We start from the raw sequence: 27,934 nt of genomic DNA, 5'->3' as shown, positions 1-27,934 counted from the left end.
CTTCATTAGACTTCCAGGCAATACTGCCCTCCCTCTTTAAAAAAAAAATCTTCATCTCTCTTCGCTCTGTTTATTTAAGATAAAAGGGGTTGATTTCACATCGGCTTGACTTGTAACGTTTTCTGGGCATGAATTGTCCCAATTTTGCAGGTAACTTATTTTATAGGACCATAAGTGATTTATTTAACGTGTTAAGTAGGACTTCTGGCGCAGGACTCCCCTCCTTTCCAGCCTATACTTTCCGTGTCAATTCTGCAAGATCTAGGAAGATGGAATCCATTCTCTTCCAAGTTCTGCAGCCGCTTCTGGATTTGCTTTGACCAGTTGGTCCCTTGGGTTCCTTTTACGAAACCTGCAGATATTGCAGTATTTGTGAGGAGCTTTGAGATCCCTGGGAAAGTGTATTTATATTATTAACCCTGTTGACCCATTATAAGCGTATAATATATTGCAGTACTCGCTTATGAAGAGCGTTGAGATCCGTGGAAAAGTGTCATTATTAACCCAGTGCCTGACTCATATTAATAGCTTAATAAATGATTATTGATTGTTGACTTTGTATTTGTTTTGTTAATTGGTTTACTTATTTAATTGGTTGAATAAGATTCAGTCAAAAATGTCAGGTATCTTTGGGTTTTTTGTACTTTTAAAAATTATTTTTCACAATCAAGCAAGGGCCTATTTAATTTAAAATTGTATTTTTAAAATTCAGAATATTATGAATGTTAGAAAAAGCAATTACAATTGTACCTGAAATGTTAGCATTTCTAAAAGCTCATGGAATATGTTGAAAAAATATATGAAAGGTATTATTTCACATTTGCAGTATTTCCTTATTTGTAGTTTTAAAATGTCAAATTTAATTAAAAATAAGCTTTTCTGATATACTTAAAAAATTTTATGATCAAAATTTTATTTGTAGACCTTAACTAAGCACAGGAATATAAAATAGCTTAAAAGGTTATATATATATATATATATATGCCTATGTAATATGTGGCTTTCATAATATAGCCATGCCCCAGCTATTGAATTTTTGTAAAAAATATAAGAGCAGAAATTTGATTTGGAAATGTGGTTAGTCTTAAGTATTTTTACTTTTGTTAAAAGATACAACTGAAATTGTTAATCCCTCTCGAAAAGTGCCTTCCTTCCGGTTGGGACAAATAGGCTATGAGAAGAGAGAACTATCATGTTTTATGCCTACATCAAATGTTACTAAAACATAGATTATTCTTTTCCTTTTTAAAGCATATGAAAGGTAACAGTTTCCTACTTTAACCATGTAATTTTTTATTTTTAACCACACTTCTGATTTGGGGTTAAAATACTGTATGTATAATCTGTGAATGTTTTGAAAACATTTAGTGTGGCTACTATGGTAATCATCTATCAGCTAGTTTACTTTCCTCTTGAAAACAATGTTGAAAAATATAATTTTAATCACAGCACATGGAACCAAAGATCTAAAAATAAGATTTATTTTGTTTATTTTAACAGATGCAGTTTATGTTGCTTTTTAGTCGTCAGGGGAAGCTCCGACTTCAGAAATGGTATGTCCCACTATCGGACAAAGAAAAGAAAAAAATCACAAGGGAACTTGTTCAAACAGTTTTAGCCCGTAAACCCAAAATGTGCAGCTTTTTGGAGTGGCGAGATCTCAAGATTGTCTACAAAAGGTATAATTTTCATTTATCAGAAAGTTGCAGTAGAAGACCAAACTTTAGTTCATAATGTTAGTTAAATATGAATATAAATCAACTAGTTTTGAGAATTGATTTATTTGGACATTTATACATGGAGGAAGACCAGCTTTGTAATAGAAATGCTTAGAGATAAGATAGATTTAAAGTGATGAAATCTAAGATGAAGTAAACTATAATTTCTCTTTTGTGAATACTTGAATCAAAATGACAGAAATCAGAAGATAATAGATAATAGATAATCAGAAGATAATAGATAATAGAAGATAAATAGTTTTAATAGATGATTCTTTTAAAATTTTTAAATGGATTTAATGATTTGTATACTCTTACAAGTTTATTAATTTTCACACAATGAACTTTTAAAGTCCAGAGTCACCAGTTTCTCTTAGATGACTAAAATACTGAGCATTAAATATAAACTGCTATTTGGCATTTAATACCTTTCAAAATCTGACTCCAACCTACCTTTCCAGACTTATATGTATATTCTCTTCACATACCCTCAGGTAGGTCCAGCCAAACTGGCCTTCTTGCATTAGCTCATATACAACCTTCCATGGTTTGTTTCTATGTCTTTGTTTAAGTTGCCCTCCTATACCTCACTTATCACTTCTGCTTCTTGGAATCCTGTTTCTCTTGATCACTTCCCAGTGGCCATTGCCTCTCTTGCTGTGTCCTGGGGGATGGGTGGGTGGGTGGATAGAGGGGAACTTTTATGTATTTTGTCAATACTTATTTACACAAGTACATCATCTCCCCAATAGAATGTAAGCTCATTGAGGGCAGGAACAGCATTTGGCATAAAAACAAGTTTAACAATTGAGAGATTTTTGTCTGAGGCTTTTGGGATCACTCTAATTCATATATCTTATATATTGAAATCTTTTCAGTCATATTGATGTTTAAAACTTCTTGTTTATTTTGAAACAAATAAAACACTTGCTCATTAACAAAGTTAATGCACAATTTGCAATATCAAATGCGGTGAGATAAGACGTTTCATCATAGGAGGATGTTGAGGTTTTATCTCTATGAAATAACTGAAAATTGCTTTTTATAACAAGGTGAGAAATAGAATGTAACATTAACATTTACTTCTGTGGAAAGTGCAGTAGTCTTATATAATTATATTTGAATGGAAATAATATTTCTCAAACTGGAATAAAGTTTTTTTTCATCTGTAGACTTTGTTTGATTTGGAACATTGACTCTTCTTCACCCTGTTTCTTTTCCTCTAATAATGTCATCCTTATGTAGCACACACTTGCTGAGCATAAGACAAAAGAAATATTTCAGTATTAGAAAAAGAAATTTTGTAACATGGAAAAAAGAACTGATGACATAAAGTTAAGCAATCAAGGGGGGTCGATTTTGTCCATTCCTTCTCTATTTTCTAAGCATTTAAGACTGCATAAAGAAAAGTTTCAAAACTAGTGACAGATAAATTTAGAGGGAAGGAAGACCTTACATTATTTTATTAAAATTGCAACAGATTATGATCAGTTTTGACCTTTTGTAAGTAGTATTTAAGAAAGAATAGAATTTGGAAATTAATGGAATGCTAGAAATTGTCCAGTTCATACCCTCCCCTCCCTCTCCAATGTACAGATACGGAAACTGAAGCCTATACAATATGAATTTCTTTTTTGTCTTTGTATCCCCAGGCCTTGCTTATTGCAGTGCCTTAATAAATGTTTGAGAAATACATTGTAGAGATTTGCCCAAGGCCACTCAACTAATACATATGGAGCTGTAAAGAACTCAGGTCTCTTTTTATGGAATCTAATACCCTTTCCAGTTAGTTTGGTCTTATTAATTATAACATTGAGGGTTAGAGAGCACACAGTTGAGTATGTTGTAGCCTGTGCTATGAGAATTCATGCAATCCATCATATTTACTGGATAGCCAGTATACTGTTACTGTGAAAAATTTACAAAATTGTATAAACTAATATTTGAATGAGATATAGAATATCTATTCCATAAACCTAAAATGCAAAATATTAGTAGGTTAAAGAACTAAAGAGTGATAGACTGAGGGATGGAAGAACTAAACTCGCTTATAGATTTATTACTGGAATAGCTGTTTGAGGAAACTTCTTCATCTGTATACTTTAGTATCAAACTCTGGCCAAAAATCTCATTGATCTTCCTCCCCATCCCCTCAAACTCCTCTATTACCCATTTCTGTGATGGTACAGAAATTCAAGCAACTCTTGAATTGGAATGCAATAGAATCAATTCTTCCCATTCACCTCCTATCCACCCTTTTTTTCTCTTGTCACTACCAAAGTTTAGCATTCATTATCATTTACCTGTACTAGTGTAATACTCCTCTGTCTTTTTAGCCTACCCCCAAATCTTTATCTGTCATTGTTTCCTATAGTTCAGCTGAAATGAAACTTTTAAAATCAAAATAACTTACTCTTAGGAAGGTATGAACTACCAAATATGCAGAGATCAGATGAGTTATTGGGGGTTTTTTTTGTCCTTATCTTCCATCTTAGAATCAATACTGCATATTGGTTCTAAAGCAGAAGAGTGGTAAGTGCTAGACAATGGAGGTAAGTGATTTGCCCCAGTTTTACACATCTTGGAAGTATCTGAGACCAGATTTGAACCCTGAACTTCCTGTCTTTCGACTTGGCTCTCATTCCAGTAAGCCAGAGTTATTCTTATCAAGTAATCTCTCTTGGCTATTGTTTTAAGTCTTGTTTCTTTTGCTCTGTGTCAGTATCTTTCATCCTGAAATTTCATTTGTTTCGTGGCATGGAAAAATTACTGAAGTCAGGTCAAATTCAGGTTCAAATTATGTATGTTCAGATTATTTTCTTGAGAATTGGCTAAGGAATATTGTTGTTTTTATTTTCTTCTGTAACAAAGATTAATGAAGTGCCGGTGGGTATTGAGAACAGTTTAGCTGCACTCACCAACAGTCAGCTGATATTTAGCTGACTGTGGAGAAGTCATGGGTTTTGAATATAAGAATAGGCACTTTCAAATGTACTTAGTGCCAGTAATTAGAGTAAGCCTTAATCCACAGAGCTAAAAATATTCAACAATACTTCTATTCCTTCTTGTCTGATTTGGTTTCAGGTTCAGATGAATAAATATTATGCACTAAATGAATATAATGAACTCAATCTTTTAAAAGGCATAGAGAACTGATAATTTTTCTTTTTGAGTTTATCCCAAGTTTCTTTTCCCAATCGTGTCCATTTTTGTTTCATTAAATTTTTTTCATATCATCTTGAGTATATTTTCATTATATCCTCAATATCTTCAATATTTAGCAGAGCACGTGACACATAGTATTTTCTTTTAATAAGTGTTTGTTGATTAATGTGTTAAGCAAACATTTTTCTCTTCTCCCTTCTTGCCTTGGGGGTATTGTGAAATTCTGTAGATTCTTATGACCCTCACACCACTACATTCAAAAAGCACAATATTAGAATTTCATCAGTTTTATGACTTCTAGTAATTTGGAAAAATAGCATCTATGTAGTATTATGTGATTGTCACATTGGGTAACCTATCACATTTCCACGTTATGAGAGTGGTACAATTGTTAATCCCCTTATATAGATGATAAAAGTGAGGCTTAGGGAGATTGAGACTTCTTCAAGCACACATATCTAGTAGAGGATAGATTGGCATCTAGATCATCTTGGGTATTTGGGCACAATGATTTTTACATATTTCCTAAAATGTTCTCTCTAAAGTTCAGTGATGATTATTCACATTTACAAAAAGCTTCTTACATTATAAACTGTTTCCCTCACAATAGTTTCTTAAGACAGATTTCATTTTATATGGGTGAAAAAAAAAGGTTAGAGGGACTTAAGTAATTTTTCCATGGTAACATTACATGACAAATGTTTGGGAGTCAGGACTGAAACTTGGGTCTTCCAATTCCAAATCAAGTCTATGTCTCACAGATGGTTTCCATACTTGTTCAGGAAATTATAACCCAGAACCTCAGAATATTTCTCTTACCATACCCTATTCCTTGTTGGTGAGGCCTTCAAGGTCTTTTAGAGGGCCTTCTGCCACTTTCATGGCTCTTGGACTGTTGGTAGATATGAAGAAAGGCCAGTATGAGCCACACCAGAGATGGAAAACAAAAACATGGATATACCAAAAAATACACCATGTGATGTAATGGCCTCCTGAGTGTGAAAGAACATCACAGAGACTGAAGACCAGAAATCCCAGGTTTTAACTCTTCCCTTCAGAAGGACAAAGTCTCACGCCTTAATGATCTGGACCATATGGTGGAAGATGCCAAAGTCTTTCAGTTCACAATGGGTTTCCTGATGTAAATGAAGATGAGTAGAATTAGGGTCATAAGAATTTACAGATTCTACATCAAGTACATCAGGGTCAAAGGACAGATGACATTTGTGGCCTAGTTATTGGTCATCTTGGGTCAGGGTCAGTTCTAGTAAGATCACTATCACCTTCTTGTGTGCTGCCTGTGCCAATTTGAGGATTTATTCTGAGAAGCTTCCTGTACCACCACACCCTTTGTGTTCCCAGGCCTAGCAACCAGGACTTTTCCTTCCCTAAAACTCCATTGGGTGTGGGATACTAGAGCTTTTCTTCTTCACAGCCTCTGCTGAGGCCTTATCCCTCCTTCCATGGAGGATAAATAAATGCCTTTCACTTACCCTTTGTTAGGAAACAAGCCAACTTCCAATAGTGCCAGTAGTTGGTTCTCTCAGTCTTCCCCAAGGGATTATCCCCTGGCCAGTGGATATTGCACTGGCAACATGGGTTACAGTAAGCAGAGGGTTATACCAGGTTTGCCATTAGGCATGTGCTACTGTGCTGGTGCTTACTGTTGTACTCTGTGATGACAATGCTATTTCTCTATGCTCTAAGACTGAGCACCTCTTACTGGATTCTGAGGGCTATCCCTCTGGGCTACTGCTGCTGGGGCCCGAGTGCTCTTTCCGTCTCTTGTCCTCGATCAGCAGAGTACTAATGCTATGGGTGTCACTGCTAGGACCTGCACTAAATTAAGAGTATAGGTCCCCAGGCTACTGTGTATATATATATATAGTTGCCATTTTTTATCAGGGAAGGGGAAGACACTTGGAGCTTTTGCTGGGGCCTGTCACAAGGACTCTTCTGTTCCTCACTCTTAAATCCCAGAGAAAGAGAATTAAAATCCACAGTAGTTAAAGCAGAAACTCCACCCTTTTAAATTGATATACCCTCTCCTTGGCAATTCAGTTCTGGTTTACTTGGCATATTTGTCCCTGACAACAATTCTGGAAGTCTCTGGAATTCTCAGGGGGCTTAGGCATTGCCCTTTTCAAGTTTCTTTTAGTGCATGAAGTCCCTGCAAACTCCCACTGGAATTATTCCAAATGGCTTCCTTCCTAGATGCCATATTAAAAAACAAACTCCAAATAATTCCTTCTGCACAATTCCCAAGTTCAAAGTTTCTACCAAAGGAGGATCCATGCCTACCACAGTTGGTGGACCTAGAGATCACATTCAATTCCAAATTAAAAATCAAGCAAATTCAACAAATGATACTTCACAACATTTATTATCTTCAGGGTATGATTTTTAAAGACATCAGAATACATATCTGTTTCTGGTTATTAAATGCTAACAGATAGTTGATCTTTCTAATTCCCTCTGGGCAAAGGTGGACACCTCATAGGTTTCAGGGCTTCTTTATTAGCACTTCTACTCAAGGCACACTTCTGCATTTTCCTTCCTGTCGTCCTAATCCAGTCCTACCTGTTACTTGCCAAAATGTAGTTTGGGTCTGACTCAGGCTGGGTTGGTGTTCCAGGTTTGGGAATTATGTAGAGTATCAGTTAACAAAAAATAGTTTACTTAGTCATAGCATGGAAAGGGTATTCAGCAAGGATACATCCCTGCTTCCTTTCTATTGGGCGTACTGATGCTGAGTCAGAGGCTTAAAGTTGAGTTGGGAGTTGGGACCACGTTCCATATATATACTTTTTGAAAATCCCAGAAGGTGATGGCAGAGAGAATAGAGGTAACAAGGATAAAAGTTCTCTTATCAAGAAATATATATATATATATAATGTGCATATAATCTGTCTTTTCACTATTTAACAAATAATCAAATAATCTGGGATCAGCCATTATAATAATATGCTAGATTAGCTATGTTAACCTCTTCATTTAGAAGTAGCTGCTGCTACATCATAATAGAATAATTAAAAAAATACCATTAGTTTTCTCTTCTGGGTTTTCAGTCACTTTTTAGTTGTGATCTTTTGTGATCCCCATTTGAGGGTTTTCTTGGCAAAGATACTAGCAAACACTTTTTCCTTCTCCAGCTTATTTTACAGATGAGAAAACTGAAGTAAATGTAATTAAGTGACTTGCCCAGGGTCACACAGCTAGTAATTGTCCTAGGCCAGATTTGAGCTCGGGAAGATGAGTCTTCCTGACTCTAGACCCAGCACTTTATCCACTAGCTGCTTCCTCTATTCTGGATATCCACCCCCCCCCAAATCAAGACGTTATAGGTTTAGAGCTGGAAGGAACCTTAAAAATCCATCTAATACAACCTCATTTCACAGATAAGGAAACTGAAGTGGAGCTGTTAAGTGACTTAACTGGACTTACTTACCCCCACAACTACTAAATTTTGGAGTCAGAATTTAAGCACAGGCCTTCCTAAATCTAAATCCATTGCCCTCTCCTCTTTATTACCTAGCCAAATGGAGAATCACTCAGGAGAATGATTTACCCAGATTAGAGAGTTGTTTGAAGCTTTCAGTTATTCTCTTCTCTACCTCTTCCTATCCCTTCCATCCAAAGGGGGGAAAAAGTTAGAAGTAGTTTATTCTTGATATTTCTGATATACATATACACATATATTTTAACCTCCTCTGCACTTAGTGTATTTTAATTTGTATATGTGATTTTCTCTCTTATTCTGTAAGTTTCTAAGGGACATGACTTGAATATTCCCCACTTAGAACATAAAAACTTTTACTGCAATAAATGTTTTATTGGATTGTATCACTGAAACAATAAAGCTGAACTAAAAGTACAGGATTTTAAAGTTGGAAAGGGCCTTAAGAGATTATTCAAATTTAAGGAAATCTAGGTCTAGAAAAATAATGGAACTTTCCTATTAGATATGAAAATAAAAGCATCTTAAGTTTAAAGATTTAGTGTAAGTGGCGAAGTTGAGATATGAACACTGGTCTTCTGACTCCTAATCCAGAGCTCATGCAATTTATCACACAGCCTGCCCCATTATAATTTATTTAACTTCTATGTAAGGGCAAGATATTGAGCATTAGGTGTATGCATATACTGTGTGTGTATGTCTTTTGGTCTTGTGTGTATAATGTATAGGTGATGCAAATTGTTATATATATTACCCAAATCTACATTATAAATGGGAAGGACTTCATCATTTTCAGGTTTCATAGAAAGTGTCAAAGTAATGAAGTCCTTTTTATATGTTATTTAGGTTTAGATAATATATATAGTAATTTAAAAAATCTTAATTTTCCAAATATTTCTCCACCCATACTCATCTCTCAAATAAAATTATACTCTCCTTTAATCTCTTTTTAAAAATCTGCTTTCCCCAAACCCAAGTCTACATTAATTTTTTTACAAGCTATTTTAATTCTTAATTAAAACAACTTGGCAAGTTAAATATCTTCATGATACAGACTTAAGACTCCTAATGCTAAATTATTCACTTCAATAAGTTTAGCTTCCTTATTATTGGGGATGAAACTCTACAATTCTGAATTTTCACGCAAAGCAAAGGAAATTAGAAATATCACTACTTTATGATGTTTTAATGAAGGAATTGACTTATACTGTCCTGTTGGATCTGGAACCCAAGCCTCAAAAGTAGGACACAGAGAATGTACAGGCGAGGCAAGGTATCTCCTGCTTTAGGGGACCTTGAAAATACCTGAGATTTTGTTTATGTACCTTTGAATTCTATTAAGACCTTCTTTGTATAGAGCTGGAAAGTAGTCTGATTAAACCTGTTGTGGTCTGTTGGAATAATAGGAACCTCTTGGACCCGCTCCCTTCATTTTAGAATCCTTTTGAAAGTCCCTTTGCAATTGGGATTTAACCTCTTTGTGAATGAAATTCCATCCAGGTACTACAAATCCTGTACATGAATGGCAAGTAGGTGGTATAGCCAAAGTTTGTCTGCTATGTTAAAAATTGACCCCTACTTGACAAGTCTGGTATGTGGCATCTTGTTTTAGGATTATATTCAGAATGCCTATTCAAAAAAAAACCACTTATTCCATGTTTCACAATAAGATTTCTCAATAATTTCATGTACCTCTTTTTCTTACAAACATCCTGCTATTGGAGATACTTTCCCTTCATTTCCTGTAGGGACAGTCCTTTTATAATGTTTTAAACATTGAAATTTTAGGTTTAATTAGACACATTTTTCTTCCCTTGCCTTGATTTGCTTATGTTAGTAAATTCTGAGTAATTTACATATGTAAATCTGATGAGATTTACTTTTAACTGTATAATTGAAATGGCACAAAGAGCATAGGTATTCATATTGTAGAAAAAGTATATTATACTAATTAAATAAAGTACTTCTGGTTGCTTGAAAATTTTCATCTGAGATGAATGTATTTTATACATATCATTCTTTTGTATTCTGAATTAATGACATTGACCAGGAAGTTAAAAATAAGTTCTTAGAAAACAGGATAAGAGAAACCTTATAAATGTTCTATTTTAATAATGAATATTAATGGCATATAACAGAATATTGTCTGAAGAAATTCTCTTGGTGATTATGTCATTATAGATATGCTAGCCTGTATTTCTGCTGTGCTATTGAAGATCAGGACAATGAACTAATTACCCTGGAAATAATTCATCGTTACGTTGAACTACTTGACAAATATTTTGGCAGCGTGAGTAATAATTTTTAAAAAATTAGATTCCTATCCATATTTCTAATCTTAAAATATGTGTATCATTCCTGTATTTTAGATTATGCATTTTAGTTTATTTAAATGTAGTAGTATAATTGTCTAAGTATTTAGCCAGAGTATTGTCATTTCAATTTAATAAAGCATTTTAATTCTTTCACAAGGGAACAGTCAGACTACAAATTGCCTGGGTGCCATAATCATATTCTTCATCTGGACTAAAAATAGTTTAATAATTTTTTAAAATACAGGAAAACTAAATGGTAGTGGCATAAACCTAGGAAATACAATGCTTGGAGAGAGCAGCCCAAAGCTAGGTGACTGATAAAGTTATAGTTAATAGGGCATAGTGACCAAGTTTTTATCAAAGCATGTTGGGAACAAATACAACCAATTAAAAAGAGGTTTTCCATTGTTCTGCCCTGAAATAACAAAGTTTTTCATGGGAAAGAAAAATTCTTAGTCCTTCATAAGTAACAACATGTAGTCTACACGTAATCATTTGTTCTAGTAGCAGACTTTTTAGAAGTACCACAAAATGAGACAAGCCTAGATCATACCCCACAGCAGAAAGGAATATTTTTCATATTACTGGTCTTCCTCTTTGCCAAGATTGCCTAATTGTAAATCCTTACCTTTAGATTCACACAAGGATGAGGTTCAAGATCATTTAATTAAACTGCAAACACAGAAATTTTTTAAAATTAATTCTAGAATTTGGATTTTCATTGGTATTTATTATAATCTGCTATTTAGGGATAATATTAGAATCCATTTTGATGACAGTAAAAATCATCATGTTGCTTAGGTTTGGAACATTGTAGTTATGTTTTTTTCCATAAAATATTTTAGTGGAATTATACCACAAATGTGAAATTTGACTATTAAAAATAATTTTTGTTTTGTTGACAATGCTGCCTTTTTTAGAATGATTAGGATTAATTTTATGTCATGGAAGTAAGCTTGCAGATGTCCTTAATTTGTAAATGTTTTCTTACTTTCAAAATAAAGACAATAGTTCTTTTACTTGCCTACATTAAAATACAATTACTTTACATTTCAGGTGTGTGAACTTGATATCATCTTTAATTTTGAGAAGGCTTATTTTATTTTGGACGAGTTTCTTTTGGGAGGAGAAGTTCAGGAAACGTCCAAGAAAAATGTACTTAAAGCCATCGAGCAGGCAGATCTGCTACAAGAGGTAAGCTAATAGTGATTCTCCTGACACTGAGCAATAGCATGTCCTGATCTTGCTAGAAAAGGCTCTATGGTCCTAAATAGTTTGAGGAGTTCTTAGCATGCTTAGCATGTGGCACACATGTATTTCATATATAATTTGTATACAATCAACTCATTCATTTTAATGGTGAACTCACTATGGAGACAATACCGCAGCCTTCAGGCTTCCCATGGACCCTTGTTGGTCATTTAGATTTGGAACCATCAGTAGGCACTACTTTTTTGTGTATTCAAATATTCCAGGTAAATCTGAATTTTGAAATTCTCTACTGTTTATTATTCATTAAGATTATTCTTTTCCATTAACAATGGATAGTTGAGTTGATTGTACCATGCTGACTTTTTTTTTGTTTTGTGTTTTCACTTTTCATTTATTTGTAAGTGGGACATTGTGTCCTAATGCTTTAAATATGTTGATTTTTTTAAAAGGCTAATAACCTTGTAGTTTTCTGTTATAAATGCAGGGGTTTTTGTTTTTATTTTTAACTGCTCTATCCAGGCTACTTACATTTTTCTAAGATTCTTAAGATGTTGGGGGAGTTGGTTTTAATAATATGCTAGTAATTCCATATTGTGTTTAAATAAGCAATATACCTCAATTCCTACTTTACCTTCCTTACCACCTTTTTTATTTTCCATGATTCTTTGTTTTCGTTTAGATCTGATGCATGTGTATGTTTACAGTGTGATTTCTGAAGTTCAGAACTTTTAAGGGGTTGATGAGTAGGGTTCATAAAATCTTTTCTAAAGTTCATCTATGTAATTTTTGCATTAAACATACTATGCTTAAGTAGTAATTAAGACACAGTTGTAGAAGACATACCATGAATTTTTTTTAGCACCTTAGAAGATATGCAAAGTACAAAAAATATTTTAAAAGAAACTATTTCTCTTACTCTGTTAAATGGTTGTTAAGAGGCTGACTTTTTTGTGTGTGTGTCATAGTGTCTTTTTGAAGTGGCTTGTTTTTTGAATCCTTATTTTTAAGATGAGAGAATTAAAGACTTAAGACTGGAAGAGACCAACAAAGGTCATCTAGGCCAGGCCCCCCTACTTTATAAATAAAAATTTGCAAGATAAATTGAAGCCCAGATTGGTCAAATCAATTGGTCAGGCACACAGAGCAATTGCAAGGGTATTTTTAAAAGAACTTGACCCTTTTATGTGGTCCTTTTTAGATATTTTTTGTATTGTAAAAGATAAGCTTTATATATTTGCTTTTCACTTGTACATAATGAACAGTTTGAAGTAAGAGAATGGTAGTTGATTAAAGTTGTTTAAATTCTACTTTCTTAAACTTTGACTTCCATCAGAAAAAAAGGAAAAGAAATTGTTCTTTTTTATAATCTCCCTATATCAGTTATTGTGAAAATGTAAAATATCATCTAGAGTTTGAATCAACTGTTATGTGAACATTACCATAATTTTCTACAAAAGTAAAATAATACATAGTACTGATTCTAAGATGGAAGGTAAGAGTTTTAAAAAATCAGAAAGGAAGAATTAAAATTCTTTAATTAAGACTTAGTAATCTTTTTTACCCTTGTATTTCTTTTGATTGAGATATATCAATGTAAATATAATTAAAACTTTTCCCACTTTTACATCATTCCCATGTTGTCTCCAATAAAACTGAATTCTTCCATTTAGTATTTTTATGACCTCTGAGGTTTCTTCCAGTTCAGAATCTATGAATGATCCTGTTAACATGTTTTTGTTTCCCTGTTTTTCAAATTCAGAGACTTTTTGTTTAAAATATTTTTGCAATCATTTAAATTCACTTTAATTATATATTGTTCTAGAGATAGAATGCCAAGTACACTAATCTCTCTTTGAGGTTTCATGTTTTTTGTTTACTTTTTTTTAACCCAAAGAATGATACTACTATGGAAACATTTTTAATTTATCCAATTTTTCTTAAATGCTTGCTTTATAGTATGTTAACAAGAAATGTTTTTTTTTTTTTAACTAAACCAAATCATATTGGTCTTTCAAAAAAAAAATTTTTTTTACATTAGGTGAGAAAAGCATAATTAGAGTTGAAAATTGAAAAACAAAACCTTAGCTAACAAAGTTCCCTAACTCCCCATTTCATTGACTATATAGGCATTTAAAACTTGGAATCTATTATTTATTTATAAATGCCTTTGAAAGTACAGATATTTTCATCTGGTGTATAAGAATATATAACATAAGAATGTGATTTGGGAGGGAACAGTTCTTTGAAGGAGAAATATTTTATGCATGCAGTGACTAGATCTTTAATAGGATTAAGTAATGAGAAAATGATCTAGCCTATACTAAATATATTTTGTATACAACTAAATAAAATTCTCCCATTATGACTTATTAAAAAATTATTCATGTTATAGACCTCACTGTACTTTTCCTAAAGGAAAGCATCCTTGGCATGTTTCCCAGTTTATTTTACCAAAATGTTCCTCAACCCCCAAATCATTAGGAGATAATTTGATAATTAACAGACACATTACTTTTTTCATCTGGAGAAAATACTTACCATGAGCACTTTGACGTACATAATATTGTCCCTTTCTTTGTGTATTGTCTGAGTATTTGCTTGGTATATTAGTTCAGATTTTTAATAAGAAAAAATCTTTAACAGTTTTTGAAATATTTTCCAAATTCCAAATAGAATTCTTTTAGATGCAATTGTTTTTCTTAGTTAGAAAGTGGATCTTTTAGAGTTCACCTCAAAATTGTTTGGTGTCAGAAGCCTATGTAATTACCTAAAACTCCAAAAAAGTTTTATAGTAGTAGAAAAATTAAGTAAGGCATATAGTCTTTCACATATTTTCAAATTGGTTAGGCCTTTACATCAATTTAATAACATTTAGGTATGAAATTTTTAAGAGATGTTGGATTTGAGATGTCTGCCCATTGTGTATTTTTTTTTTAATGTGGAACTAGTATTTTTAACTCCACAGATAAATTTGAGAAATTTGGAAAGATAGTTTTAAGATTTTATCTTTTGGATAATTAATGGTTATCAGTTTATATAGGTCATTAAAGAATGCATAGATGTTCTGTTATGGTATAGAACAACTGAGGAATAGGACAAAGGTGTTTTAAACAATGATTTTATCCAAATAGCATCTGGCATGACTAGTATATCTGGTGCATTTATTTTTATACAGATCCAAATAAATAGAATTTTGATAGAAGTGAAAGTAAAAAGATCAAATGTATTACTTCCAAACTGGACAATGTATTTTATTCTTCTGGTATATAGCCATATAACTAGATAATGTCAGTTGGGGCAAGGCCTAGAAGGTAGTCCAAATGATTAATGTTTTAATATTTAATTTTTGAATATATAGGAAATGATTTATTAATATGCTACTGGTATAATACTTTATTAATCTTGTTAAAAGTAATTCAAAGTTAAGAAATGTAACACCAGGAAAGTTGAATTAGTATTGTTGTTATAATTTAAATGTATTCCTTCTAAAAACATATTATTATATAGCCAGTATAATAAATCACTTCTTTCCCATCACCACCAATATTAAAATACTCTAGTTAAAATTAGATTGGAGGGTGGAAGCATGATGGAATAGAGAGAGGGTGAGTAAAACACTAGCATTCTTACCTTATCTTTAGTGACACAAAAAATACACATTTTTTCAGTCAGGTACTTAACCATTTTTCTCTACTGCTTAATTTTGTAGAACCAGAATGAAGACTGGGGAGGTTTGTCTGACGATATCTTATGATTAAGAACAATATAAGGCCTTAGTTTTCCTTCACCCCTACCCTAATTATTGGTAATTACTAAATTTACCATTTTGGTGGCATGGATAAAATGAGGTGCTATGCAAAGATTGTTGCACGTGAAATGAATTCAAGTCCTTGCTTGATAAAGTGAAGGCAAATCAGTAATATTAAGTATGGGTAATGGGCTTAAACCCTCTGCAGTATTTGCATGATAGTATTTAAAGAGTGCTTTGGGGTGTGTTTTAAACCTTTCCTTTTCATACTAACAGCATCAGTTTAAAGTTTTGGATTTGTTTTCTTTTGTTTTCAATTAAATTTTAATTCCCATTTTGAGCTTTGCTGTTGACACTGTTACTGATGAAAGAAGTTTGTGGAAAATAAAGAAAGCAAGCATTAAACTTGGGAATTTGTTGCATCTGTTTCAAAATAACCTTCTTAAAAATAAATATATTTATTGAATATGTAGTTGTTAATAAATTATTTTTAGGAAATGGAGGCCTATAGACATGTTATATATTTTAATACCATGTGCTGCATGATAGAGTATATTTGCATCTACAATACATCAATGTTTTTGTGGAAGATAATTATTAAGGAAATATAGCAGTACTTCAGAAAGCTAAGGTAAGATCTTTGGAGGAAAAAAGTTGTTTTTAATGGAAGTCATAATTTTCTTTAAATATTAGGTATTTCATGAATTGTTTTTAATACAATATTTATTGTATTTTATGTGTAATTTACCACATTACAATAATAATTTGGTATGAAAATGAATTACAGAATATTTTCAAAGATATAGTTACATAACTTTCAAATGCATAACAATAGTTCTGGAAAGCAAATGGTTTAAGCATTAATACTTAACAGTTTGTCATCTTTAAAAATGATACCTAATGGGGGCAGCTGGGTGGCTCAGTGCATTGAGAGCTAAGTCTACAAATGGGAGGTCCTGGGTTCAAATCTGGGTAGTCATGTGACCTTGGGCAAGTCATTTTAACTCCTATTGCCTAGCCCTTAGTGCTCTTCTGACTTGGAACCAATACACAGTATTGATTCTAAGACATGTGAAGATTAAATTTTTTATTTTTTTTTATTATTTTTATTAATTTGGAGTATTTTATATAGAAATACAAAAATGCTCTTATTATTAGATTATATTATATGATACAAATAGAAAATAAGGTAAAATGTGATTTTTAAAAATGTTTTACCTTATGACATTTAATTTCCTATAAGTCATTGTAGTTGGCACATTAATACATTTTTTTAAATTAAAGATAAGATCAGTTGCCCTAAATATCTCTTCAATACTTTGAAATCATTTTGAGCAGGGCTTGGAAAAGAGTATTCATGTTGGCTTTTTACTCAGAAAACCTAACTTCTAATTGTAACTCTGTTCCTACCTAGTTGGGCAAATGGATGAAGAATGCCTGCTGTCCATGTAGTTGGATAGACAACTGATGAGAATTTAATGGGGGGGGGGGGGAAGGAGAAGGGGGAGGACGTGGAGCAAATAGCAAATGACTTTTTGGAGGGAATGCCTCTGTCTTAGAGATTACAGATCCACTTTATTATTTGTATACTAAGCTAGTATACAGTGGCATAGATATCCTTCACTCATACTTCTTTTTTAAAACCTTACCTTCCATCTTAGAATCCATACTGTATTGGTTCCAAGGAAGGCTAGGCAATGGTGGGGGTTAAGGTGCCTTGGGTTGCACATCTAGGAAGTATCTGAGGTCAGATTTGAACCTAGATCTTCCCATCTCTAGGCCTGGCTCTCAGTCCACTGAGCCACCCAGTTGCCCCCTTATATTTCAGAGAATATCATGATAGCATCTGGGAAAATATGGAGAGATATGCAAATTGAATGCCAGGTGAATTCAATAATGGAGCCAAAGAGTGATAATAGAATATTGTCAACCTGGAAAGAGGCATGTGCCTCTTTTAACTTGTATCAGAGACCTGTCATTCATCTGTTTTAATCAATATTTTTATTATTGCTGGTTGATATTATTGTTTAATTGGGTAAGGAGCTAATATGATTCTTATATTTGTAGATTACAGGAAACCTAGAGGAACTGCTAAAGATATTAGATGGCAGAATCATTATTCAAAAAAAATTTAGTTGGCTAGAATAATGAACCATATTTAATAAAATAATATATAAGGAAAAATAGAAAACGTTGTAGTCATCTTTTCAAGTACAGAATGGAGCACATATGACTGAACAGCCATTCAGGTGAAAAAGAATTGGAGTTTTTTGAAATCTAGGAACTGATCAGTTATGTGATATGGCAACCAAAAAAGCCAAGTATAAACTTCTTTATTAGTATAGTGAATAGAACATAGAATCCAGGTGGTTCAATGCCGAACCAATAGCTAGAAAGATAACCTGAGTTCTAGTCATATGACCCTGAGCAAGTAATTTAACCTTGATGTGCCTCATTCCTTATCTATAAAATGAGGATGATAGTATCATCTCCCTCCTAGGGTTGTTCTGAGTTTAAAATGAGATAACATTTGTAGCTTGCTTTTCAAACCTTTAAGCCTTATACAAATGCTAGCTATTCTATTCTGTCATGTATAGATTATACAGCTTCAGAGTTTATATTTTCATAATGAAAGGTTGGTTGTCTTTGTCTTTGCTAAAAGGAATAACAAAATAGGTGACATTTATTCAGATTATTAGAGTTTGAAGAATGCTTTTGAGATCTTTAAAACATACCAGTCTGGATTGGATCTACAGAGATTATCTGTTTTAGAGATGAGATAGTATGTGGCCAAAGAGATTAAGTGACCTAGCTGTGATCACACAGCCTATGTCAGGTAGAACTAAAACCTATGTCTTCCTAACTCGCACAGTAGTATTCCATCTCGTGTTGTAGAGTATGCATGATGAAGTGATGCAAAACCATTCTTTGTGAGAATCTGTCGAAAGAAATAAAACTGTTTAGTGTGGAAAAGGGAAGATTTTGTAAAAGTTGAAAAGGGATAAAATTTATTAGTTCCAAGGAGCTAGAACAGGACTAATGAGTGATAGTAACATGAAGATAGGTTTTGGTCCAAAATAAAGGAAAACTTACTAATGCTTTAAGCTATTACAACTGGCTATCTTGGGAAGTGATAATGAATTCCCTAGTTTTGAAAGTGAAAGTATAGGTCAGATGATTAGGATAATAATAGGAAAGTGGAATCTAGAGCTTGAAAGAACCTTAACAGTCTTCTAGCCCAGCCCCTCATTAATCAATTTACATACCACCAGCAATCAGTAGCATTAGTGGGGATATGAACATGTTTTTAGACTTCAGATTCAGTGATTTGCTGCTTTTTTACACCACTACCATAAAAAGAGTTTTAATAGTTTTTTAAAAACTGATTCAGTTTGCATATGTCACTTTTATTGCCCGTTACCTTGGACTGGTCAGTAAACTTCTTCATCTATAAAATGTAGTGGTTGAACTAGATGACCTCTAAGTTCCTGCTTCCAGCACTAAATCTATTATCTTTTGACTTTCTTAAAAATTAGTGCTGCCCAACAATAAACAAACTTCTTCAATAATGAATTAGCTACTTGTCATAGTAATGTTCTGTGGCTTAATTTCTGTTTCATGACTTTATTCAATTGTTATTTATTTAAATGTTGATAGCATTTGAATTTTAATGTGGTAGTTCATTTGGCTTGTCTTAATCAGTTTTTTAAAATTCTTGCCATGGTTGAAATCACGGTCTTTTTATGTCTTTTTTTTTTTAAGCACTGAGGTAAGAGTAAAACTACCATGCCATCTTTAGCCCTCACTTGCTCTTTTTATTTAAAGGCATCATATTGTTTACTAGTGGCATGCAAATATTAGTAAAATCAAAGTTTTAGGTGACTAAATTAGACATTTCATATAAAGAATTTTGCAGAAGTATTTCTGCAAATAAAAAAAAAACAGTATACTGTTTTTCTTTTCTTGGTATCTAAATATCTTAGAATTTCATTTTCCCCCTTCTAGTTTTCAAAATGAGGTTTAGGGCTCCAGAGTTAGAAATTACTAGTCACAGTCTGTTTACAAGTTCTACAATCCATGTGTGTGTTGAAAGTATAAGCATTATCTCTGACTTTTGGTGACAACCCTACTGATGAACAGGTATTTGCAAGAGAAAAAAAGGTTGATAGAGGATGATTATTTCAATTGAGATTAAAATCCTCTTTCTCTTTGCTAACTCCTCTATGTTTTCTTTATTCCTCAGCACACTGATAGGATTAGCATAACTGATCCTTCACTAAACAAATCTCTTCCTGAAACCTACTTCTTCCCAAATCCTTTAGCCCCGTGATGGCAAACCTATGGCATATGTGCCAAAGACAGCATGCAGAGATGGCTCTGTGGACATACCCACACCTGTCCTGGCAGTTGCTCCTCTCTCCCTCTCCATGCCTCCCCACCCCCCTGTGTTGACACCTTCCCCTGAGCATAGTGTTCAAGCAATGCCTTTCCCTATGTCCCTACCCTGTACTGGGACAAGGGGGCTATAGGGGGAAAAGGGGGAGCCTCTTCTCCTGCTACCCAGCCCCACTCCCTAAAAGATATCCACTTTTTTCCTTCCTGAGCAGTCACCAGTCTGGGGGGTGACCCTGTCCCCCAAAGGCTAACTCTGCTTCCCCACCCCAACATGGGTCATGTGTCACAGCCCAATAGGCAGCTCCAAGGAGGCTATATGAAGGGGCAAGTCCCTGTGGCTGTAGGAGGCAGCTTCCCCCAAAGCAGGTGGGAGCCAGCTGGGAGTCCAATCCCTACCCCAAACTCAGGGGAGAGGGCATTTGTTCTCTGAGCCATCCCCCCAACCCCCTGCCCCAGGCTTCTTCGACAGCAATCTCCTCACTCTGCCCCCACCCCCTTGAGTCTGGGTGCAGGGGCAGGTAACTATGGCTGCAGGAGATGGGTCCTGCCCACAGGGGTGGGGTGGGGCATGGCACCCAGGCTGGGGGTTCCCTAAAAGGTTCACCAGTACTGCTTTAGTCAGTGGGACCAGATAGACAAAGGCCTAGTTTGGAGACTAGTTAAATGTAATAGGGGATTGTAAATAGATCTAGAAAGGGGCCTGAGGGGCATCTAGTTCAACTCCCTTCATTTCTCAGATAAAAAAAAAAACAATGCCCAGAGTGGGCTTATCCAGACTGACAGAGGTAAGAGTAAGTAGCCTCTCTTTTTTATGTTCTGTTTAAGTTCCTATTATTTTCTTTGCCTCTTCTACATAACATATAGACAACATAGAGATACAATACAATCTCAGTTTGGACTCAACTAATTTGGAATCCAGTGGTAATCCAGGCTAGACTGGACTACATTTACTGAGTAAAGCCTTTCATAGTACACATTTATAATATGATCATTTTGGAAAATATTTAAAGTAGAGGGAGAATTTCAAAAATAGCTATTAATTTATGTGGAGTGGGATTAGCCCTGTGATTTCATTGGTATGATTAAGAAAATTCTTCATGTAGTCTTAGAGAGTTGACTAGGCCTGGGAGAGGTTAAGTGTGACTTGCTCAGGGTTACACAGCCAGTCTTTTATCAGGCAGGACTCTGAGCCAATTCTTCTAGAATCTGTTCTCTGTCTACTCCACTCCTCCCCCCTCACATTTATTTATATAAAAGGACAAATACTTTAGGCCAGCTAGGTGGTGCAGTGGATAGAGTACCAGATTCTGGAATCAGGAAGAATCCTCTTCCTGAGTTTAAATCTGGCCTCAGATATTTAACTAGCTGTGTGATCCTGGGCAAATCACTTAACCCTCTTTGCTTTAGTACCTCATCTTAAAAATGAACTGAAGAAGGTGATGGTAAACCGCTCCAGTATCTTTGCCAAGGAAACCCCAAAAGGAGTCACCGAGGTTTGGACATATTATTTTGTTGTTTTTCAGTCAAGGTAATACCTGACATTTATACTGTGCTTCATAGTTTGCCAAGCTGTTTTGATAACTCTTATTTGCAACTGTTTGGTGAGTAGATAGCACAGGTTTATATATTCTAGCCTTACAGATGAACCTAAAGAGGTACAGACACAGTAGAAATAAATCACATAATGGCATGCTAATCTAAGCCTCTGAACTGCCACTCAAAGCTCTTTCTACTTAGCTAATAAAGAACAGAAGTACTTAATTTGGACTCCACTGAGCCACTTGAACTTAGCAGAATTTTTTTTCCAAGAAATTCTCTTAATTTAGATATTTTTGCTACTTTAAATTAACATCTTCCTAGTGAAGCCTATATTATTGATATTTTACCATATTATTTTTTAAAAACCAAAAACTCTGCTATTCTCTGAAAGGGAGAGACGACTAATCCCTAACTAGTTCTTTGGGATTAGAAAAATATAAAAGAATATGAAAGACTTTATATCCCAACCTAATTAAATTTTCCCACCAATACCCTATAGTCTTATTTTCACCCAAAGATCCTAGCCACTAGGCTGTGACATGAAGACCTAGAATGTAGTGATTATTTTAAATTGCCCCCAAAAAAATTTTGTTTGAAAGCAAAAAAAAGGTTTGTTTGAATTGAATCCAATGTTTAAGTAAAAATGAGCTCTAATCCTAAAGTTTGCTCAGGTCATTGTTTTGAGAATTTTCTTCATTTATGCACATTCACATATTGTTCCTGGCCTAGAGAGTGGTTGTGCACGTAAGGTCAATATCATTTGGGTGGCAGGCCTCTCAGACAATACTCAAACTTTGGAAGTTCTAGGAACCCCCCTGTATCTTGTACTGAATTAGTATAACACTTCACAACACAGGCTTACTTTCCCACCAGGATAAAATCCCCCTTCCTCCACAAAAATAACATTAAATAAAGCAAAATTGAAAAGATGTTAAGATATTTGTTGATTACTGAGCTATTTTATATTTTTGTCTAGAAATATATATTAATCACACATTGTCAAAATAAACTACAAATTAAATTACAATAAAATACAACTTAAAATGCTTAGCCCCACATTGTCTAATTGGTCATAATAACAATTTATTGATTTAAGAATATTCTTTTTTACATATTCCTTAGTTCTGGATTTTTTTTTTTGAGACAACCTACTTTGTAATACCATACCTTGTTACTAAGTACAGAATTGAAGGTATGCAGAGAATAAAAAGTAATAGTGCCACATCAACCTGTCTAGGTAGGTAGATATTAGAGCAGTGCTAGATGATGCAGTAGATAGAGAGCACAGGTCCTGCAGGAGGAGACCTGAGTTCAAATTTGACCTCAGACATTTACTAGTTAGATAACCCAAGGCAAGTTTCTTCACTTCTCTTTGTCTCATTTTCCTCATTGGTGAAAAAGAGATAACCCTAGCACTTACTTCCCAGGATTGTAATGAGGATCAAATGAGATCATTTTAAAGCACTTAACAGTGCTTGGTGCAAGTAAGCTCTGTGTAAATATTAGTTGATATTATATGATTATCATATCAAAGACACAGTAAGATTTGTGAAGGCAGTCTCTTCCTTGATACTCAATTTTGTGAGACTAAGCATTACTCAGATCCCAGTTAGCATTGCTTTTCCTTCATACTCCTTGGGAGTGCAATAAACCAAATCATCTTGGAACTAACCCTTTTGTTAGATGCACCAGTTAAGTTCAGTTTTCTTAATTTTAGTAAGAGAAATTGAGTAAGAGAAATTACTTAATTGAGTAAGAGAAAACAAAAATATTTAAGACTGAAAAATAGAATAAAAATGTAGGAATTTTTGTTAACTAAAGGCTGACTTAACTGTCCTCAAAAATAAGTTGATTTGGGGGCAGCTAGTGGCTCAGTGGCTTGGGAGGCAAACCTAGAGCCAGGAGGTTTGGGGTTCAAATTTGACCTTAGACACTCCTAGCTGTGTGACCCTGGGCAAGTCACTTAACCCCTGTTGCCTAGCCCTTACTGTTCTTCTGACTTAGAACCAATATACAGTATTGATTCTAAGATGGAAGTAAGGGCTTTAAAAAAAATTTAGGTATGTTTATAATTATTAACAATAACTTAAATGATAAATATATTCTAATAGAAACTTGAGTCCTAATAATAAGTGCCTGTCTCTACTATAAGAAATACACTGAAAAATAAGGTCTTGGTATTTTGTTATAACAGACATTTCCCTGTTGTATGTTCTACTTCCTAGGGTTTGGGACTTTGTTTTTTTAAATCAATCATTTCCAGATATAGCCCCTTCCAAGTCAGCACTGAATATTTTCCTATAGTAAAAGAAAAGTAATCAGTATAGTGACTTTGCCTAACACTCCATTTCCTCAAAAGAGGAAAGAAAGGAAGTATAGCTGTTCCAGGATCTGTCTTGGGGTCAAGATTGGTCATTATGATTAGTCGGACGTTGGTATTTTATGTTAGTTATTCTGTCTATTACAACCTACAAGATTTTACTTTCATATGATTTCACTTATATTTGTATATTTTTCTAAAATGAAAGTTTTTCACAAAATATTTTAAATTTTATCAATTCCAAAATGCCCACAAATTATAGATGAGCTGTTTATACAAAAACAGAATTTCCCTGTGAAAATGAGAGAATCTCTCTAGTCCCTGCTTATTTACAGTTGCTTTCCCATCTTAGTTGTGATATTTTTAATTTACCTTTTAAAAAGATATGCTATAGCTAAACGTCTGAAATTTTTTTCTTTCTCTTTTTACTTCATTTAATTTAGGTATAATTCTACCCTTCTTAAAAAAAATACATTTAAAATGTATTAGGAACTCCTGAACTAAAATTTAAGCATTTCCTTCTCCTTAGATCAGATGTGGCTGCATATTTAAAGTCATTTTACATCACTGATTTTACAAGTTGAAACACTGATCTCAAATTAATGTTAATTATGCCACTTTTAATTGGGAACACAAAGGTGTCTTGGATCCATACATTGCCTTTTAATGAAAGAAAACATTTTGGGGGGGAAAATTTGCACTTTGTGGGGGGGAAAATATGTACTTTAAAATCTTAGTTAATACAACTAAAGCTGGGAGATTTTAAAGAAAATAATCCCTTTTTAATAAATATTATAATATGCTCAAATCTTAAGATCATATTCTTGGAGAATAGTTGTATTGTGTGCCTATTTTTCTAATTAAAAAAAGAAAGAAATTGGCTCATTTGCAGCTTAAAATACCAGGTGAGTGACTAGTTTTTTCTTGGGAAAAGATTTTCATTTTTCATTTGTAAGGAGATTTATAGCTACCTAATTGTTTTCTTTGAGATTAAATTCCCTTCCTAAGTATAATAAACCCTTAATTAGCTAGTGCACTTAATATGGTGCATTTTGGTAGTTTTCTGGTTGACGCAACATTGATTGGAAAACCTGTTGAAAATCCTTCCAAAATGTATTCTTCAACTTTCCTGCTTCAGGAAATACAATGTAACCAATGTAATTGAATCCCACTTAGATGTTCTAGGATCTCGCAGTACTACTTTAGTGCTATAATTTTGAACATTAAAGCCTGTTGTTACAGTAAGAGGTTGGAAAATGCACTGGACTGAGAGCAGATCTAGGTCCGTTTTTGCCACTTTCTGGGGCCTCGCTTTCCTCACCTGTAAAATGAGAGGATTGTTCCATATTATCCTTAACCTATATTATGATCATATAATTTTAGTGTAGTCAGAGAAGATTAAGATGAATACAGCTTGATTTCAGAACCTCCCTCTGAAGTTTCCATGAGTAGATGAATCCATTGTTTAGTGTTTCTTTTTCCTAACAATTGATGCACATATTTCCCCTCTTCCCATTTCAGTTAATCAAGATTTTATTAAATGGAGATACAGCTTCCTAAGTGAATTTTAGTGTATGGTAACTGTGTGAGACAACACCCATCCTAATAGAATATTTATAACGTGTCCATTTGTGTACCATATGTAAGAATGTGTGCATTTCTTTTGTAGCCACGCCATGAATACTTTAATGTCCCTGTGTACTAAGTGACATCACTCATCGAGTATGCCGAATGTCACAGAGGAAATAGAGCTGATTTACTTATGACAGAACAACTGGTGAAACAAATCATCTTGAACCTAGATTATCATAGCCATTCTGCTGTTGTATTGTGGCCTCCCTGTTTACATTGTTTTTCCTCCCGTGTCATCTTGATGTAGTTTGTTCCTGTCAATATCTGGTTAATTCTTTCGTGAAATATATGGCTTGTATGTTTGGAGTAAAATTGTCATCTTAAATATGTACTTGTTATTAACCAATCATCTGGGATCAATTTCAGTTAGAGGAAAATGTTCCAATGTAGCCAAATGAGTAGCAGCAGCAGCATACAGCCCGCTAAAGCTCAAATCAAACCGCGTGACTTGTATGTAGAAGAATTGCTTTTCAGAACAATAATGTCTCTCAAATTGCATCATGAATGTGTCCTGTAACTTCTGCATAGATGAGTGTATGTAGAATAAATAATACAGGAAGAGCATAGATTGAAAACCCAAGGCATATTCTTATAGACAAAAAGTATTTGTCACTTATTAAACTGGTCCACAGAGGGAGAGACTTCTGCACTTGCTGAATGATTGAATTAAAGAATTGCCTTTTTGCACTAGATGCTAGCTAGAGTTGAACAATAATGATTCTTTCAAAACTTTGGAGATTGCTTGTGTTCATAAGGGTATGGCACTTTTAGATGAAATATCGAAGTATCTACATTTTGATAGCTCTGACTTTATATGTTTGAAATGGATTAAAATAGTTATACTCTCATCAATATTATAAGCTTTTAACTCAACACATATTACATTTCAAAAAGAAAAATTCCACATTTCATAGCTTGAAGAACAAATCAGTAGGTCATTAAGGGGCATACTCACCCACAAGGATTAATCACACTCATCCCTGCCTGAGACAGCCTCTCAAAGTAGGTCCGGCAGGTCATTAGGATCGAAGTTATTTGTATTTTTTTAAATCCTAAAATGATACTTGTACTGGCACAAAGGGTTAACAAGGTTGAGAATGTAGTTTATTCTGGGACTTCATTACAGTATTTTTTCCCAAGACAGTATTTTTTTAATGTAATACAGTGTTTAATATAACATCAACATGCACATTTTCATGTCTGTTGGCCAAAAATTGCAGTGCGCTGAGTGGTACCATAATGTTGCTTCTCTTGTTCTTTGTGTATAGCTGCTTGCTTTAAATGACTACATTCTGAAATAGCTTTCTTGGCATGTCTAAAATAAAAATATTGCATGCATGCACCCTGTCTCATGTGAATGGCTTTCTTCCTCCACGTTGTCCCATCTACCCAGGAAAATTCGCTATTTTTCAGTGTGTCCAGGTAATGCTTATATATATACGTGTGTGTGTGTGTGTGTGTGTGTGTGTGTGTGTGTGTGTGTGTGTGTAAATTTTGAAAACTGTATTGTGTATCAGTGGGTCAGACTCAAAAGAGAAATGGAACTCTGCAGGCTACATAATAACTTGGAAAACCATAAATTAACATCTATGTCACTTTTATTTTGTTGAACATTTCCCAGCTACATTTAACATGGTTTGGGCAACATTCATGAGTTGACACCTCTGTTCTACATTAACTGCTGTATAATCCAAATTGCACTAATTGTCAAATGCTCAATTTGTATTTCCTCAGATGTTGGGAAAATATGAAAAGAATCTGTTGTTTTTCAGCAAATGATATTAGATAAAGTGAAACATGGGAAGGATCTTAGTAGCACCAAGGAATAGCTCTGTAATCGTGTCTCTTAGTTGAGTAGAAATATCTAGCAAAACTAGTGCCAAAATAGGCATCTGTTTATTGGTTGGGTTTCATGAATGCTATGACAAGTTGACTTAATGGACTGGAGTGGAGAGCAGGGGAAAAAAAGCTATTTTGTGAATTTTTTTCTAGTCATTATGGTAAAAGTTCTTTAAACATTTTAATGAAGTTGTTTACTCTGATCCATTCATTTCAGCATTTTATAGCCATTCCTTAAGCTTTGTTTTCACAAATAACATTCAACAAACTCCTGTTTCTGTACACATAAATGTCCAAAAGCATATATGCTTATCCCTAAAGGGTTGGTTTATGTGGCCAATTACCAATATTCAAACCAAATATGAAACTTTATAATGTGTCATCTGAAGGTGTAATTTTCTAAGGATTTACTGTTTAATATCTTTCTTTTCCTTGTTTTGTGCTGAACCATATTTTAGGATGCTAAAGTAAGTTTTCTTGGTCATGGGTGCATATAAAATTGATTGGGGTTTGCTTCCATAAAGATGCTGTATCCCCTTTTGATAACTTTTTTTTGCTAGTTAAGTCAAAAACCTGTGGAAATAAATTCTTCAA

At 33.9% G+C, this 27,934-nt stretch overlaps 1 protein-coding gene across 5 annotated transcripts in view; it reads left to right on the top strand.

Moving 5' to 3' along the window:
• The window catches only part of AP1S2 (adaptor related protein complex 1 subunit sigma 2), a 31,252-nt gene that overhangs the window by 1,359 nt on the left and 1,959 nt on the right, over window positions 1-27,934 (top strand). For 2 of the 5 annotated variants that reach the window (XM_007500868.3, XM_056808474.1), the window contains exons 2-5: window positions 1,501-1,679; window positions 10,522-10,630; window positions 11,712-11,849; window positions 25,539-26,843. In XM_007500868.3, the coding sequence (XP_007500930.1) occupies window positions 1,501-1,679; window positions 10,522-10,630; window positions 11,712-11,849; window positions 25,539-25,574 (462 nt within the window). In that variant the 3' untranslated portion in view covers window positions 25,575-26,843. Of the gene's footprint in view, window positions 1-1,500; window positions 1,680-10,521; window positions 10,631-11,711; window positions 11,850-15,576; window positions 15,673-25,538; window positions 26,844-27,934 lie in introns of those variants that run through there. The other 3 variants (XM_001364414.5, XM_056808473.1, XR_008914253.1) reach the window with 2 other exon arrangements.

The sequence above is a fragment of the Monodelphis domestica genome, chromosome 8 (assembly GCF_027887165.1).
Source record: "Monodelphis domestica isolate mMonDom1 chromosome 8, mMonDom1.pri, whole genome shotgun sequence".
NCBI classification, from domain to species: domain Eukaryota; kingdom Metazoa; phylum Chordata; class Mammalia; order Didelphimorphia; family Didelphidae; genus Monodelphis; species Monodelphis domestica.
This window is presented reverse-complemented; position numbering and strand designations above follow the sequence as displayed.